At 43.9% G+C, this 16989-nt stretch overlaps 1 protein-coding gene across 1 annotated transcript in view; it reads left to right on the forward strand.

The window, feature by feature from the left end:
* The window catches only part of agap3 (ArfGAP with GTPase domain, ankyrin repeat and PH domain 3), a gene marked incomplete at both ends in the record, with an annotated part of 169118 nt that overhangs the window by 55606 nt on the left and 96523 nt on the right, over positions 1-16989 (forward strand). Inside the window, one exon of the mRNA XM_080726204.1 lies at positions 13759-13817. Coding sequence (XP_080582330.1) covers positions 13759-13817 — 59 coding nt within the window. The remainder of the gene's footprint in view (positions 1-13758; positions 13818-16989) is intronic.

Below are 16989 nucleotides of genomic sequence, written 5' to 3' on the forward strand. Positions count from 1 at the left end.
GTTTATTAAGTATTGGCGGTTCAAGTGGTTAAATGTCTGAAAACACAAATTGACATGAATCCAAAATACACTGATGATTGTGCTGTCAAAAGATGAAACTGTATGGAATCTAACGGGTTGTGGGGGTCCCAGCTTCATCTCTCTCTCTTAACTAACGGGTCCTTGGACTGAAAACATTGAAGACACCTGCATTAGGCTATTGAAAATAAACACAGGCTTCTACTTCAAACTCCTTTAACACAATTTTTGTATTAACAATTTAGGCATTCAATTGGAGTCAGTCACTTGAGTCACTTGAGTCATTCTCACACCGATTCTGACACTGTCTGGGTCAATCAGCTTTACTCATACAACAGGGACACATCATGCAATCTGCTAGACAACGGTAGCCGCGGTTGTACATAGCGACTGTGTCCTCATGCTAACCCCACAGCACAATCTGTTAAGTCTTCTGTTCAGTACGAGGCTTATCTTTGTTTATAATGTGTTAGTGATTGTGTTTTTAGCTAATCTTCTCGTAAACATATTGCGTCTGTTGGGCTGGCTATTGAATTGGGTGGTTTCTCATGTGTGGGTATTGTTTAGTTTTTGAACATATCCATATCTAGCCTGTGGTTACTCGTGGAAGATGTCAGAGAAAGTATAACCACCTGTGAAAGTGAGGTGAATGTCAGGGCCCCAAGGTATGTAGTCATCAAGATGGAAGAAACCCCTCCCTGTTGAGCCACTTACTTTCTCAGGTTTCATCCCAAGGCGTAGATGTGTCTGTACTGTTTGTGACAGGGAACATTACATTTGGGATTATTCAGTCCAAATCTTATGACAGATAACACATCCCTAGTTCCCTTATGAAACGGAACCCTGAGGAAATCCTTTCTCAAAAATGTTCTCTGTAATTTAGCCTTACTTTCAGTAAGTTACAGTACAAATGGATTCTTTCATTCAGTTAGAGTCGCAGGGATTTCACTGCCCTCCTCTGGAAGTGACATGTATATTATATGCAATTGCCTCAGCAGAAGAAGCAAATGGGGTTGAATAACATTTGCTCTAATTGAAATCCACTAAAGCGGAGAAGGCAGAAAGATGGACAATCCAATTATGGGACTGTAATGAGTTTCTGTATAACTGTTTAAATTATACCTATGTTGAATTCAATTCAAATATTTCCTTTACAGAGCACCAAAACATTTGTGTTATTCAGAGAAGCCTTGGAGAGATGTGCTTAAAGCATCTCTGACTGGTTTGACATTGAGCAGAGTGTATTCTGCAAGAATTCTACAGAATTCACACATCTCACTCAGTCTCCAAATTAAATTAATATTTTGCTGTCAAAGCAGAACTTATTTTCATTCGACAGTGAATTTATTCCTATCTTTTGATGATGACCCACACAATTACAGAGGCATTGTTAGTGGAGTCTTATAATCATGCCGGTGACATTCAAAACAATATTGAGTGAGTCTGCGGAAACTATTTTGCTGCTCATCGTTTAGAATGTGTCAGAGAGGGAAGAGCAAGGACAAAGTCATGCCAGCGCACTGTTGACAAAACAACAAAGCTTTAGCCATCACAGCGTCCTCCTCGCACTCTTACATGACTGTGACTCACACAGTCAGATCGGACTGTCCTTATCTTGACTTAACAATCTCCATATTCATGCGCAGCATGAATCAGCACACGGACGCAGACTTTGAGGAACTTCAAAACATGCCAATCCAGTTTTCTGAGGAACCCTCCCAACTACCAGCGAGATAGAGTTACAAGTCTGGGACGTAAGCGACGTGTGTGTGCGGCATTCAGCCGAGGGACAGAGGAGTAGAGCGGAGGGGAGCATACAAGAGAAGCTCTGTTACCTGTTCACTTCACTGAAATCCAAGGACTGACCGCAGCTTGGTGGGCCGAACCTTCATAAAAGCAACGGGACCGTGGATTATCCCTAATCCTATCAGTGTCTGTTATGTAGGACCCTGCTGCTGACCACTCCTTCATAAGGGATTACCAAGAGGAAATGGCTCCCTGTGCACGATGACACATGGCCCGTCCTGCTGGCTGCATCCTTCGTCTGTCCAGTAACCAAAGAGCTTTTGCCAGCGAACTCCATTGTCGGGTGTCATTGGTGGACCCAGCCTGGCCACAATGGGTTGCAGTTCACCACAAAGCCACAGTCAGACTTTCTAAGCAATGCTTGCTGGACAGTATCAAAAGAGGACCGCTTCACACAGACTACGTCTTTCCCCAAGAGGAGAGAACAAAAACATGAAGTACAGTGGGTTTAGCAGGCAGACATACTGTATTTGATTTGAGTGGTTATGTTGTGAGCCATAGTGAGGTTGTTTTGTGGCCATAGCTGGACTATGTTGCAGTGCTTTGGGGGCCGCAGGCGCACAAAACAACACCGTATCCAGTGGAGTGAAGACGACAGTTTGCTGGGTGAAGAGTCACAGGTGATTCTGAATCCCTACTTCCTAGACACAGGTAAATATGAACAGACCTGGATTCTAACGTCCTTGTTGATAACATTTTGATAGGTGTCAAAGCAAGAACCTTTTACGTTATGCAATAAATGTATCTTCACTAAAGCATTCCACTTAGTTAGAATGTGCCTGTGGCTCAGGTGGCAGAGTGGCCGCTTGGGAATCGGAAGGTTCCAAGTTTGATACCCAGCTCCCCCTGTGGTTAGTGTCCAAGAGTCCTTGAGCAAGACGCTGAACCCCTAACTGCTCCAGATGAGCAGGTTGGTGCTTTGCATGGTTCCCTTCATCGCTGGTGTGTGAATGTGTGTGAATAAGTCAATGTAATAATGCACATTGTGAAGGGATTTGGATAAAGACTATATAAATGCACCATTTACAATTTGCTCTGGGTGTGCAAATCAGAATGTTTACCATACCTATAAAGCATTTACAGGTTGAATAATATTTGACACATTATTCTGAAGTTTTTCTTTAATGGATCTCAGTTACCTGGTAACAGTATAATGGAAAACGTGCCAATGCATGCAATGCTAAACATTTCCTCCTCCTTAAACTGTATGGCAGAAGTCCTTCATTGGACATGCACACTGGGACATTTTCAGAATTTGAGTGAGATTATCTATTAAATGAATATGATATTTTTTGAATTAACATATTAATCCTTCAGCCAGGGAAAACTTGCCTGAGGTGCTGAGGATATTATGGTCTTCTCAGATGAAAAACGATGTTGGCTTTGCTTGAATAATTGAGCCTAATGAATACTTCGTCATATGACCATGTGCGCTTGTTAATACTGAACTTGAAAATTGGTTATTCTGAGTGACACGGTAAAAAATAGAATTTGGCCTTGTTGGATGGACAATAGTAGAGCACTCTATGTATGGAGAACAAAAGTAACCCTTGTTGTTTTGATAATTCCGATACCCAAAGGGGTTTACATGTAATTAGGGCTGGGCGATATAACTTCAAATCAATCAATCTGAAGTGCTTTAATAAAAAAGCAAACCTACTGACCCTAACTGCAATATGAATGCAAATCAACAAATGTGTTATGCAGTAATTAATTGACTGTGCCGTCACACTCAGATCGCTACTTAATGTTGTACAGGATACCCTTTTGCATTTCTAGTTCAGAATTATAGTAGGGTGATTCAAAGTTGATGTATACTCCATGAATCTTTTTCTTTCTACCATTTTGTTCTCTTTCTCACCACATGGGGGGGCAGTGCATTAGCCTAGTACCCATTGACGTGGGTGCTGTAAAGATCAGAGTGTAAAATCTGGCCTGACCAAATTGGTCTCTGGTGTTTTATGTGGCCATTGATTTATGACTCAGAATTCACTGACCAATTTCACTTTTGAATGTTTCTCTCACATTCTCAGAATAGCCCACTTCAATAACCTCAAAATAGGTTTTAATTAAGCTTAGGTTATAAATGCATCTACAAGCTTGCCAGATTTTGTCTCCTACATAATTAACAGTATTGCAAAAACAAAAAGTAAATACATTAAATGCCCATGCTGAAATGCTGTGAGGACTGTTCACTTAATTATCCTAGTCATTTGTAACCATTTTAGTGAAAGGCAAGCACTTCCTTTCGGTCTTCCTGTCTAAAAGTTGTCTGAACAACCTGTGCACAGGTTGTTGTGGTCTGCCTTCAGCGGACCCTGGGATTTAATCCTTGTAAGCGCCTGCTAAAATGTGGATGAATGCGAGTGGTGAACCTGGACTCCCATCACACTCTCTCCCTCTCCCTCTTCCTCTGGTGGTTTTTGCGTTTGTCTCTTTTTATTTTCCTGGCTGAAGCAGAACGTAGATGGCAGCAGCAAGGAGGAGATGACCAGGGGCGTCACAAGGGGGGGAACAGTGGGACTGAGTTACTAGGGCCCAAGGTGGAGGGGCCTTAATTATTTTAACTATTGAAAAATAGCAGATATACAAGCTCACAATCTTTGAATATATGTATTTTTAAGCGATCATTTGTAACATGAGGGTCCATGGCCAAATACATATCGTTTTGGGGGTCTTTCACATGAACAAGTTTGACCACCACTGACATAGAAACTTAGGTTTTTCAAAAAAACCTTGGAAGGATTTTAAATATTGAAAGACACATTATCACGATTTTTCAAAAATAGCAGATCTACAAGCTCGCAGTGCGGCAGTGAATCCTTGTACCCAGGGCCCAGAATTTGGTGCAACACCCCTGCCTGTCAGGGCGAGAAAGAGAGCCCATGTGGACAGTCCTCTTTCATGGCGATTTTTTTAATTCAGGATCCTAAGCTTTGTTGATTAGAGCCATGGATGATCTGTTCACTCTCTCCTCCAGCTCATGTTCACTCTTGTCTGCCTGAGTCTCTAGGGGGGCGGGCAGTCATAGCTCAGGAGAGCTTAAAGAGGGTGTGTTTAATGCCCATGGGATCCACTCCTTGTTTTCCGTCCGTCCCGGGGGCTGGGAAGCAGCTGAAAAGTTCAAACAGAGACACCCTCCTCCCATGCTCCACACGACGAGAGCTCCCAGATTAAGAGGTTCGTCTGCACCGCCAGCAACGAGGATCACTCACAGTTTGTAACTTGTCAAAGGGAGCGGATGTTTCACTTTCTTATTTTTTTTTACATGTATTTTATATTCATTGCAGTCTTCATAGGTATGGCTGACACCGTGTTGGTTCCTAAGCAAACACAGGGGATACTCCTATGTTAATTTGTTTGCATGGGGCAGGTAGAGTAGAAACAGTGCGCAGATGGCAAGCATCATCAAAACGCCTGTGTGGGTTTGCTGAGTGAGAAGACCCAGGGGATGCAGGTGGCACGAAGGCTTTGCACAGACCTGTTTGAAGTTTTTCTTTTCTTTCTTCTTTCTCAAGCCAAAGGTGAAGGATTATGCCTGGGGTTGGAATTCAGCCTGGAAATGACGGGCTTCACGACTTGAACCAGTCTGCTCTGCAAGCATGTACTGTACTGTACTGTACTGTAATGTGTGAATGAGTTCATGAGAGTGAAGTGCCATGCTATTACTTAGCAGTGGAATGGTGGATGCTATCCCGAGGGCTACGACTATTGGCCAGCAGCAGGGGAAAACGGTGTACCACGTCTCCGTGGTCCTGAACGGGACACAGGGCGATGAGCTGGCGTCGGAGCTAGGGATGGGCCGTCTCGCCTGCGCCCTGGCAGACCGCCGCCAGCCGAGAGGAATGATAGCTGTGGAGGCGATGCCTGCTGCAGAGGAGAGGCCCGGGCTGAACAGGGCACGACAGGAGCTGGGCATGTGGCCCTCCCTGAGCCGTGCAGGCAGATCTGGGAGGACACGGGAGGATGTAGTGGTGGAGGAGAATGAGGAGGAGGAGGAGGGGGAGGAGGGGGCAAAAATGAGGACATACCGGTTTCTCCAACAGCCTTCCAAGAACTCTGTCCCTGACTCTTCAGAGGCAGACGGGGGCATAGCAGAGGCTGCTAGAACGGCTCCTCTGGCCCAGCAGTGCTGCCCGGCATCAGGCCCCGCTTCCCCTGCAGAAGGTCTCGTCATCGGCGAGCATGGCGCTGCGTTGGGACACAGCTCTCTGCCCCGAGTCGTGCTGCGCAAGCCTCGCCTGGACGAAGCGCTGCGTGGCAGGAGGGCGGTGAGCATGTATGGAGAGTTTGGAGACCCCGTCAGGCTGCGGCGAGGCTCACAGACTGAACAGGAGAGGCCAGCCCTCCGGAGACCCAGGAGCGTGTGCATGCTGGCGGGCCCTGTCGGAGCCCCATTGGAGCCAGGAGCCCGGGAGGCCTCCACCCAGCAGTACAGGAGCAGGAAGGATGAGTTGAGGGCAGTGGATGGACTTAAGCCTCTGTTGCCTCAGCGGCCTTCTGTCCCTCAAGATGTGGTCCGCAGGCCCCATCAGAGGAGCTGGAAGCGCAGACCTGTCAGTATGACTGTGTTGGAGCTGAGAAAGAGGGTGTCTGAGGATGAGATGGAGAACCGTGGGGCCTGCAGGCACCCGGCTGGCGATGGAGGAGGCTTCCTCAAAGGGGGGTTCCGCTGGAGGCTCTTTGGCAAGGCATCCCAAGACAAGGACAAGGAAAGTGAAGCGAACTCCATCCCCAAGCCCAGTAAATCGGATTCCCCAAAAAGGACCCTTAGCTCCTTACGACGGAGCCTCAGTCTCCGGATCAGGAGGACTCGTCCTCGGGAGAGAATCCCTGAGATGTCGGAAGGGAACTCGGAACCCTGCTCCAAGGCTAAGACCTCAGTGGAGGAGATTTCGTTACCCTCACAGCCCTTCTCCTACCTTACAGGGAAAACCCTTCCACCAGCCTGTGAGCGGATGGGGGACGGGGGCATTCAATACATTCAGTATCACAGCAGGGGGGCGGTTAAGGTTATGGAGGTGCCCCTCTGCCCGCCTAAATTGTCACCCAAACTGGCACAGGAAGAGCCCAGTGTATGGCAGCTCTTAGCCAACCGTTTCAGGAGGAAAGAACAGCCGTCTGGTGGTAAAAGTGGATCCCAGACGCCACAGAGCAAAGACACTGGCAAATCTCCCCTGGCTACGGGTAAAAAGACACAGTCTGTTGCCATAGAAACGCTTGCAGGCATTGCCTTCAACAAAGGTCAAGGTAAGCCTTGTAAGATTGATGAATTTATTTATCTCTCAGGACTCAACAGACCATGTGTAGCCCCTGTGCAGCCCCTCAGCCAGTCTGCCCAAACAAAAAGTACACTTCTGGAACCAAAACACAGAAGTGCACTTTTGAGAGGAAAGGGCGAAATTAAAAACACATGTAGGAATTGTATGTTTGGATGGCGCTCAAAAAGACGTCTGGTTTGAGAGTTTGAAAACAGACCCTATGAGCTTCTATTTTGGGAATTTCTTTTTTATTTCTCTGGGGCCTTTCATTTTGAGTTGACCTTTTTTGTGCATTCACACACATTATTTTTCATCAAAGGCTTTGGAAAGAAAATGTTTAATTGTTTATGAGAACTCCTTAATGTGGCTATACGTTAGTTCTATGTGGGATTGTTAGTATGCTGCTCAGGCATAGGGATAAAGAGCCTGGAAATACTGTATTTTAGCCTCGTAGGTCAGGGCTAAAACCAGCAGCATTAAAGCAGTTGATGCTGTAATGGGGATGCGTTTGGCAGCCTAGCAGGGCTAAATTAAGAGGGCTTACATACGATAATGACGGGGACAAGAGGGAAGACTTAAGTACTGTGTTTAAAGGTTAACTGTGACAGTAGTGTGTGTGTGTGTGTGTGTGTGTGTGTGTGTGTGTGTGTGTGTGTGTGTGTGTGTGTGTGTGTGTGTGTGTGTGTGTGTGTGTGTGTGTGTGTGTGTGTGTGTGTGTGTGTGTGTGTGTGTGTGTGTGTGTGTGTGTGTGTGTGTGTGTGTGTTCAGTTGCCAGGAGTACAAGGCGGAGAGTAGCAAATATTTGTCGTGATCGCAATTGAAAGCTCTGATTTGCCTTTTTTTTCCTGTGAAACTGATTTGTAACTTTACACAAAGGCTCAATGATGTGTTTCTTTCACAGTAGAGGTGTCTGTGTGTTCACACACACAGAGATTTCAGACTCATGTGTTGGACATTTTACCTATGAAGGTGATATCTCATGCCAACTCTAAGCATAGCCTAAAGTTCTTCCTCGTATTTGTATTTTCACATGACATGTTGCCAGGGACACCAGGCCTTTTGTATTGGAGTGGATATTTGCCCATGTGTTGCACTGTAGAGTCACTCAGTCAGGCATCAGGAATGTAGGCGTGCCGATCAGCCTGAGTAAAGCTAGGTGTTCAATGCCCAGGGCGGGCCTTGTTGCCTGTTGCTACCTGCCTAAGTGTTTGACAACCCAACTCCAACATTAATCTGCACAGCTCAGAAGCCTAGCCCTCTGGTGCAATGGGGTTAGCATGCATGAGCGAACACACACAAACACAGTGGTACAGTTTCTGAAAGGGATGAGACATGCTCATATTCTAAGCTTATTAACAAGCTAAAATCACATTGTTTTTCGATCTTGTCTTTTTTTCTACTTTTTTTGAGAGTAGTCGACTCCCAGCAGGTCTGAGGTGTTGACTGTGTCCCCACCCCCACCTGTATGAACAAAGCCATTCTTGTCAGGTCTGTGGATAAATGGGCGATCAGTGAACCATGTGGTCAGATGTGGGCTCTTTGGGCTGGAGGAGGGGGTGGTCGGTCATGAAGCATGTGACAGTCAGCATCACACTGACTGCAGTCCCCAAAATACCCAAGGCTCATTCACTGCCATGAGATTACATGTTGGGAAATGATACTAGTCTGTATCTGTACATAGGGCTGCTTTCACCCTGTAATAATTCAGAGCTACTGTAGGTCCTGTATAATGTGTCTGATTGGTTAGCTTGATCAGGCAGGTCAAATGGCTCACTGATTCCATTCTATCTTGAGTTGTCATTTTTTTCATGCATTCATTTATTCAGTTCTGTCACATGCAATACACAGTGAATTTTATCTTCTGTTTCAAATCTGTCGGCCCATTTTAGTTGGAGATCATGTTTAATTCAAAACAGTCGGGTCCCCTTTGGGTTGAGGCAACTTCACTGCAGTTGATTGTTTACCATCATAGCAAACATGCTGTGTACTGTGTCACTTGCAAATGGATTGGGAGAAACGGCAGTGACACAGTTTTAATGCATTTCCACTTGCTGCTAGAGAAGTGCAAGATGCTCAAGAGCGATTGAGGGAGTTAGTCTGGGGAAATACTGAAGAACTTTGTAATTAATAATTTAATATGACAGCTTATTTGACCATCTGCCATTGTAGATCTCTGATAGGGTGAGTTTTGTCTTAACATTGGACCACTGGGATGTCCAGCTACAGAGAAGGCAGGAAACACCCTGCTGCTTCTCCCTTCAATGTAGAAGGTTTTGCTTTTCAACATGTTTTCAAAAGCTTTGGCTTTGCCATTTCTTTTAGTTCACTGTTTGGGGTGTGAGTAAAGATTAGTCAATACTTCCCTTTTTTCTCAGTGTGCTGCATGGACCTTGGATTAAATAAGAATTCCGCTAGAAAGGAGTTCAATCCTTCTACGGATGTGATCAATACCAGAAAACAAAAGATAAGTCAGGACCTTAAAGTCAGATAGCCAATCCTGATTGAAATAGATTGGCTTGGCGTGAAGCAATTGTGTTTGGTACTTATCTCCTAGACTCTATGAGATTTCTCCCCAGGACCTAGAGAGAAAAGACATTTCCTGTTTGGGAGTTTGACAGATTGTGATAAGAGTTCTGAGTCGTTCTGTAAACCAGTGTTTCCCAAAGTGGGTGCCGCGGCACCCTAGGGTGCCATGATGCCAGTCCAGGGGTGCCCCAGAATAATTTGATAACATTTGGAATTCATCAATATCAGTTATTTTTGAGCGGTGGTAAACCGCTCCATAGAGTGGCTGTGCGTGTGTCTGTAGCCTTTTTCCTCAGCGTTGTGCCATAGCAAAACGTGTGTGTGTAGCATAGCCTGTACATCCTAGACTCAAATCCTAGTCTGAAGACGTTATGCAAGCACGACCACCGCTCACTTCACATTGGGTGTGATTTTTCCATCTACGGCCAACTCTACGGCCAAGGTTCACCAAAAATATAGCAAATATACAAGCTCACAACGCGTCACAACGTGACACGTTGTGAGCTTGTAGATTGTCTATTTTTGGTGAACCTTCTCCCCAAGTGGTTATGTCAAGTAGAAAGTTTTTTTCAGTCAGTTCTGATGGAAATGGATATTTCTCCAATATGATGTAATATTCTAAAAATTAACAGTGTAATTCAGAGGTGCCGTGGATGAAAACGTTATTTACAGGGGTGCCCTGAGTCAAAAAAGTTTGAGACCCCCTGCTGTAAATGTCTTCATGGAGGAGCACATGATGGGGAGTGTGATTATGTCAAAAAGATGCACACAGTGTACATGTACAGTAAGTATACCCCTGCCCAGAGAGGGAATGTCGGTGGGCAGTGAGCGGTGTGGTTTGCAAATGAGAGCTGTAAAAAATACTTATTGCTGGCTAAATTCTCACCCTGTAATTTGTTGCCGATGGGAAAGCTTGGTTAGAAAGCGTGGTCGGAGACCGACTGGGAGTTTAGAGCTCAAGGTTGTCCTCTCTCATTCCACAACCGCTGCACACTCGCATGCACGTTTAATGCTTTGACGGATATACATAAACACCCCCCCCCCCCCCCCCCCACACACACACACACACACACACACACACACACACACACACACACACACACACACACACACACACACACACACACACACAGACTGTTTCACTTTCTCATGAAATTAGGTAAGGCGTTTAATTATGCATCAGATTTGTATCTGAACGGACGTGAGCATTGGAGTGGAAAAACATGACAAACAGGCCAGTAATACAGTTCTGCCCTCATAATGACAAAGACTCTGGTGTCCTCTGTGAGCATCAGTGATGCTGGGTCTTTGTGTCCACTGGTGTTCTTCTGGGCCTCAGTTTTGTGAGGATGCTCGTAGTTACGGAATGATGTAACGAAACAGATGAATCCGGTTAGCATGGGCCTGAACTGTTCGTCATATTGCGTCTATTCTGAGAACGGCAACTGACTGGGGATCTCCCGACATGAGCATTTCTTATAGAGGGTTATTTGGGATTGAACTGGAAAATAGTTGTCACATGACTGGTGATTTTCTTTTTTCTTTCTTTTTTTTCTCACTTTTTTACTCCATTTCATCAGAGAGGCAGTTGTTAGGCCCTATTTATTTTCTTGTATAAAGCTTATCGTCATTGTTGGGCAGAAACTCGTATCTCCAAGTTTCAAATGTGTATGCTTTTTCGTAAATTAAATCCCTTCTTTAATCATACAAAAGTGTCGCACAAAAGTAGTGAAAATAGCAGATCTACAAGCACACAAAGCAACGCGATTGTGTGTGCTTGTAGGTATTTACACTTTTAAATCAATCTTTTAAAAGTTTTTGGACATGTACGGTTTCCACCCGACAACGCTACATTTTTCCTCTCTCTCTCTCTATCCTGTGTTTTCTGTCCCTGAGAGGCAGAAGATGAGCGGATTTGTTATTGTCATAATAATGAAATGTCCTGGTACAGAGCCGCAATGCCCTGGCATTGGCTAACTACATCACAGAGTCTCATTTGTGTGATGGCCCGTGATGACCCCTAATTTCTCGCTATGACTATCTGTGTGGACTGGCCCCTGTGTGCGTGTGCGTGTGCGTGTGTGTGTGTGTGTGTGTGTGCGTGCGTGTATGATAACTGAGACTGAAAGACCTGAGAACAATGGTGGTTATTGTGTAGGCTCTCTGTGGTTGTTATTTATTATTTCCACTGATGGTTTATTGTTACAGGTATTATGGTTTTCTAGTTTTTGGCTCAGTCTTCCTGTTTGCCAAAATATTGCCGTAAAAAGAAATCTCCGAAAAATGTGTTATAAAGAATAAAGCTTTGAAAAACGACAACAAGAAACGTGAGCCGAGCCAACGGCACCCCGATCTGTTGTGCTTTTATTCATTCACACTCGCAGAGGCAAGGAAAGTGTGCGTCTTCACTCATGTGCCGACTTGTTGGAGTGTCAAACTGTTTCTGAGAGAGCTTAGCTTAATGGCATGCTGATGGAAACCACTCTGCCGCTCTAACACACAGAATGGTGAAAGGCACTGCTGGAGATGCGCATTCATTCTGTGTGTGGATAAGCAGCAGTCTCAGCACCGCAAGGCAGGCTTAAAGGCCTTATTGTTGAGTGTTGAATGGGTGCCGCAGGAGGACACACATTTCCTTGCCTTAAAGTTGGTGTTAAGTGATTTTTTTTTACTGCGTTGCTCTGCAAGAGGCTCGCTGCTGCGTAACTGTCCGGAGCTAATCTCCTGTACCGCTGGACCGGTCAGCGCCAAGCGTTGTACTGTATGTACGCTGCCAGTAGGCCACTGATGTTGATCTACCTCCACCAATGTCTTTACACATTAGATTTTACATTTAATTGTAATAATATTATAATTATAATAATGGTTAACAATGGGGCTGTGATCACGCTGAAATCTTGGCCAAAGTTACAGTCCTATATGATGGATAGAAAGGTCATGAATAACTGACTTCATAGATGACTGATGCCACAGGCTGGTCACATTATGTCCAAGATCCACACTGGTGCCACACGGTTTCCATGTGGATCCCCTAGTCTTGTTCAAATAAGTGTTAAATGGCTCTATATTCCATTGCTATAAAGTGTATGTTCAGTAAGGGCTCCTGGTGAGACAGCAGACGGCTCTTTAGTAAACATAAAGTATATTTTCAGTTCAGGGTACCAATTTAAATTGAGACTCAGGTTTTGCATGAAGGTTTGAGCTAAAGTGGATCTTGTAATGCATTTTAGGTTTAAGAGGGTTTGAGATAAAGTGGATCATGTAATGCATCTTTAGATTTTTCACGTTCGTAGAGAGAATCAAAGTGTCTCATCTCGCGACACATGTTTGTACCGTTTTATTTATCATTATTATCACCATATTGACACGATGGGAGCTATGGGAAGCCATTGTTGTGGCAACAAGCAGGATGGTACCGTAATAATGCATGTGCATGTTGCACTGTTATGATGTAGACAGAAGGGGATTCAACCAGGCTTTTGCACCTTTCGGTGTGGAGACAGTTTGTCTACACCCCACCGCCCCGCCCCCATGAGCGACGGTACCTCCCTGGGTAGTTATGGTGGGACGGATATGAACCAAAACGAAAAGGAAGTTTTGCTTTGGTCAAATAGTTATTATGACATGTGCCTGCTATGCATCACTAAGAGGAAATTGCAGTCCGGGAATGGGGAGTTGCCATTTGTGGTTTTGGTTCTGAGAAGCTTCCGTGTAAATGTTGTCGATTATCTCGTCAAACTCAAAAATATTCAAACATTAAACAGATTAAGACAGATCTGATAATCCTTCATGCTTTCAAATTAAATCGAGCATCATCTTCATATGCCTCATAGAATTATTATGAGAGTTCTCTTTATGCACACTTTTATACCTTTGTAGGTTGTACAGTCAGTGAACAATGCAGACACTTTTATCCCTTTTTGTAGGTCGTATAGAGAACAATTCAGACTCTTCAGAGGGAGAAACAGCATGTCCAAGCCTCTCCATGTTTGAACGGATTTTAGGCCACTTAATTTTCATCGTTGTTGCTCACTGCAACTGAAACCTCAGAAACGTTAGATGGGACATAAACAGACAGATCTTGTGGGACACGAACAGACAGATCTTGAGTTAAATACTGTTTGTTTCTCTCTGTTTGTCTTTTTAGACTCTTTCGTCAACAGCCAAGAGTGGACACTGAGTCGATCGGTGCCAGAGCTGAAAGTGGTGAGTAAATGAACCACTTACAACCTATGCTTCGTTCACCAGGGTTCCCCAGGGGTCTAATCTTGGTCCCGTCCTTTTTTACCTCTAGACCAGGGGTCTTCAACAGGGGGTCTGGGACCCCTAGGGGGTCCTCAGAGTTACCACAGGGGGTCCTCCAGATTTAACCACTTGAACCTTAGCGTCCATATTCTGAGAACTTTATCCAAAAATAGCCGATCTACAAGCTGGCGTTGTGAGCTTGTAGATCGGCTATTTTCGGCATAGAGGTTTGGTGTAGACTGTAGAGGAGAAAGAGCCAGGTCAAGGTCATGTTTATTATAAGTATTATAAGTATTGACAGTTCAAGTGGTTAAATATCTGAAAACACAAATTGACATGAATCCAAAATACACTGATGATTGTGCTGTCAAACAATGAAACTATATAGTATCTATTTTAACAGCGATACAATACGCATCACGATACATGGTTAACGATACGATACATGGACGATTGGTTCATTCTAGGCGATATGATACGATTCTATTCAATGATTTAAAATCTATATAGTAACTATTTAGCAAAGACTGAAATCTGTGTAAAACATGTAAAAAAATGATTTTTATGGAAGTAAACGCTGTGATTATCTAGCAAATACATGGACACTATGTTTCAACACATTTGAACAAACCCTCCTTGAATATGGTGAGACAGAGATTACCCACATTTATCGATAGACTATGAGTAGCTACATGGAATGGAAAGGTAATTAGACCCCTCTTTTTCATTTCCCCTAAATACAAGGCACAAATACTTAGTTACTTTCCATACAATCAATTATTTGCATTACAAAACGATTCGATACTGATTACCGCATTTTTAAACGATATGATACAAAGCCAACACGGTACGATATTTTGCTTTTGCAAACCATATCGTAGATCATTGCAAATTAAAATTGATTTTTCGATTCAGTTACTATATCGTTACACCCCTAGTATCTATGGTCCCTGCTTCATCTCTCTCTCTCTCGACTAAGGGGTCCTTGGCCTGAAAACAGACCAAATTACTTGAGCAAAGATTGCCAATCTGCATTGTGAGCTTGTATATCTGCTATTTTTGCTGAATATTTGGCCACTTTTGCTGAATTACGAGTTTGTTCGCTTATTATGACATGGCCAGGATAGTCGATGCAATCGTTCAAGTGGTTAAGTGTCCTCTCTTTGTTTACATGTCAAATTCCATACAGATACGATCTTATTATGTCAGATTTATGTAAATTTAGCTGGGAATGCATTTTGCATGAAGAAGAGAACAAAGTTGTGTGGAATGTTCCCTGGCACAGAGTGCGTGATTATTAATGAGACGCGTTGGCATGGAGATGCAGTGTGGCTTGCAGCAGGACTCGTGTGGTGAGTGACAGTTTTGGACTAGACTGGTGACACGCCCCCTGGGTTAGATCCTGTCTGTCAGTGTTGCTCACACACAACCACCGCCAATGTCCCCTCACACCATCCAATGTCTTCCACTGATTAAAGAAATGTCTGAAACCACACTTCCTCTTGCTGGTGGTACATGTAGCTTTTCTAACTCTCTGAACCATTCGGTGTTGTGGCATACTGTGTGAAACTTCAATGCATCCCAGCAAAATGTAATATTGGGAATTCAGAGAAAATAAAGAGTTCATAAATGTCATTTATTAGGGGCCAAGTACGCACTACAAGTGCGTAGGCACTAGGCAAGCCGCGACCCCCAAAATAATCATATTTTAACTGGGGACCCCCCCCCCCCCCCGACGATCACTAAGAGTTGAGGCATTACATTTGAAAATAGCTGATCTACATGCTCACAATGCCTCGCGTTGTGAGCATGTAGATCGGCTATTTTCACAATATGCCTGTAATATTTGATAAAATTGCTCATTTTAGAGGCATTAAAAAGATCTTAAAAAGTCCTTAAATTGTCACTTTAGAAATGTGCAGACACCCTCTATACACTTAAACGGTATGTTAGTTTGTTTACTGTTGAGTGAGAAAACAATGTTGTTCATTAAGCCAATCATCTGGAAACCCCCAGAATCAGTGGGGTCCCGACCCACAGGTTGAGAACCACTGAGATAGAGGGGTCATGAAAAGCCACAGAGAATTAAACTTGCAACCATTGGCCAAAGGGTAGCGCTTTAGCACTCAATTGAAAATGCTAACTAACTTTGAACAGGTAGTCCTATAACTCATGCCCTGTTTGAGCTACAGCCAACTTCACTACACACATGCATCTCCTCGTGATTAATAAATTACAACACTTTGACCTCTGACCTTTTAGATCAGCTTTTCATTTTGAAAATATGTGTTTCGTGTAGCAATCTACACGAAACACCAAATTTGGATCCATATAAAAATAAATGGGGGGAAACTTAACCCACTATGAGCCAATGAATATTGCAGTTTTATGAAAAATATTCTTCTGCCCCTAACTTGTGTGGCCTGGTTGTTACCAGCTAATCTCCGGCGCAGTAAATGCAGAGTCATCTTAGAAACATTGCAGGAAGGTAGAGGGTCATTCAAAATAGTGCTGAAACAAATCTAATCCAATTGGCCAAATGGGGGTTGTTAAATAGCTCACTGTTTGATTCACAACTATACTTCAACTCCTACACCAGGATGCCGGCCAAAGCATCAGGACCAGAATGGCAGTATGGTAAAATGGGGTATTGACTCCATGCACTTTATGGGGGAACATGACAATGATGATGATGGTTTAACTGAACAGAAATTGAAACACAATATCGGCAACAAACAGAAATGGAAACACAATATGCAGCAACAAACAAACTTAGGCATAAATAATTAGGGCATAAATGAACTTGGCATAAACAAACTAGGGTATAAACAGCATTACAGGAACAAATCGTACAACTAACATTACAGGAAAAATCATATTGACATTACTGGAACAAATACTCAACATTAATATAAACAAATTGAAATCAGGTGATATTCCAGGCAAGATCTGACTAGTCATGGTTTTGGTTTGACTTGATCTGGCCCCAATCGAGGCGTCACTGATTGGTCCAAGTCCTGACCGAGCTTGCTGGGAAGATGTAATGTGCCAGCATTCTTGTGTTCAACGGTTTGAGGGTGAAACTGTCCCAAAAACCTATGTACAGAGTTTGGGTTATGAGGTGTGCACAGTA

The sequence above is a fragment of the Nannobrachium achirus genome, assembly GCF_963921795.1.
Source record: "Nannobrachium achirus genome assembly, chromosome: 5".
NCBI classification, from domain to species: domain Eukaryota; kingdom Metazoa; phylum Chordata; class Actinopteri; order Myctophiformes; family Myctophidae; genus Nannobrachium; species Nannobrachium achirus.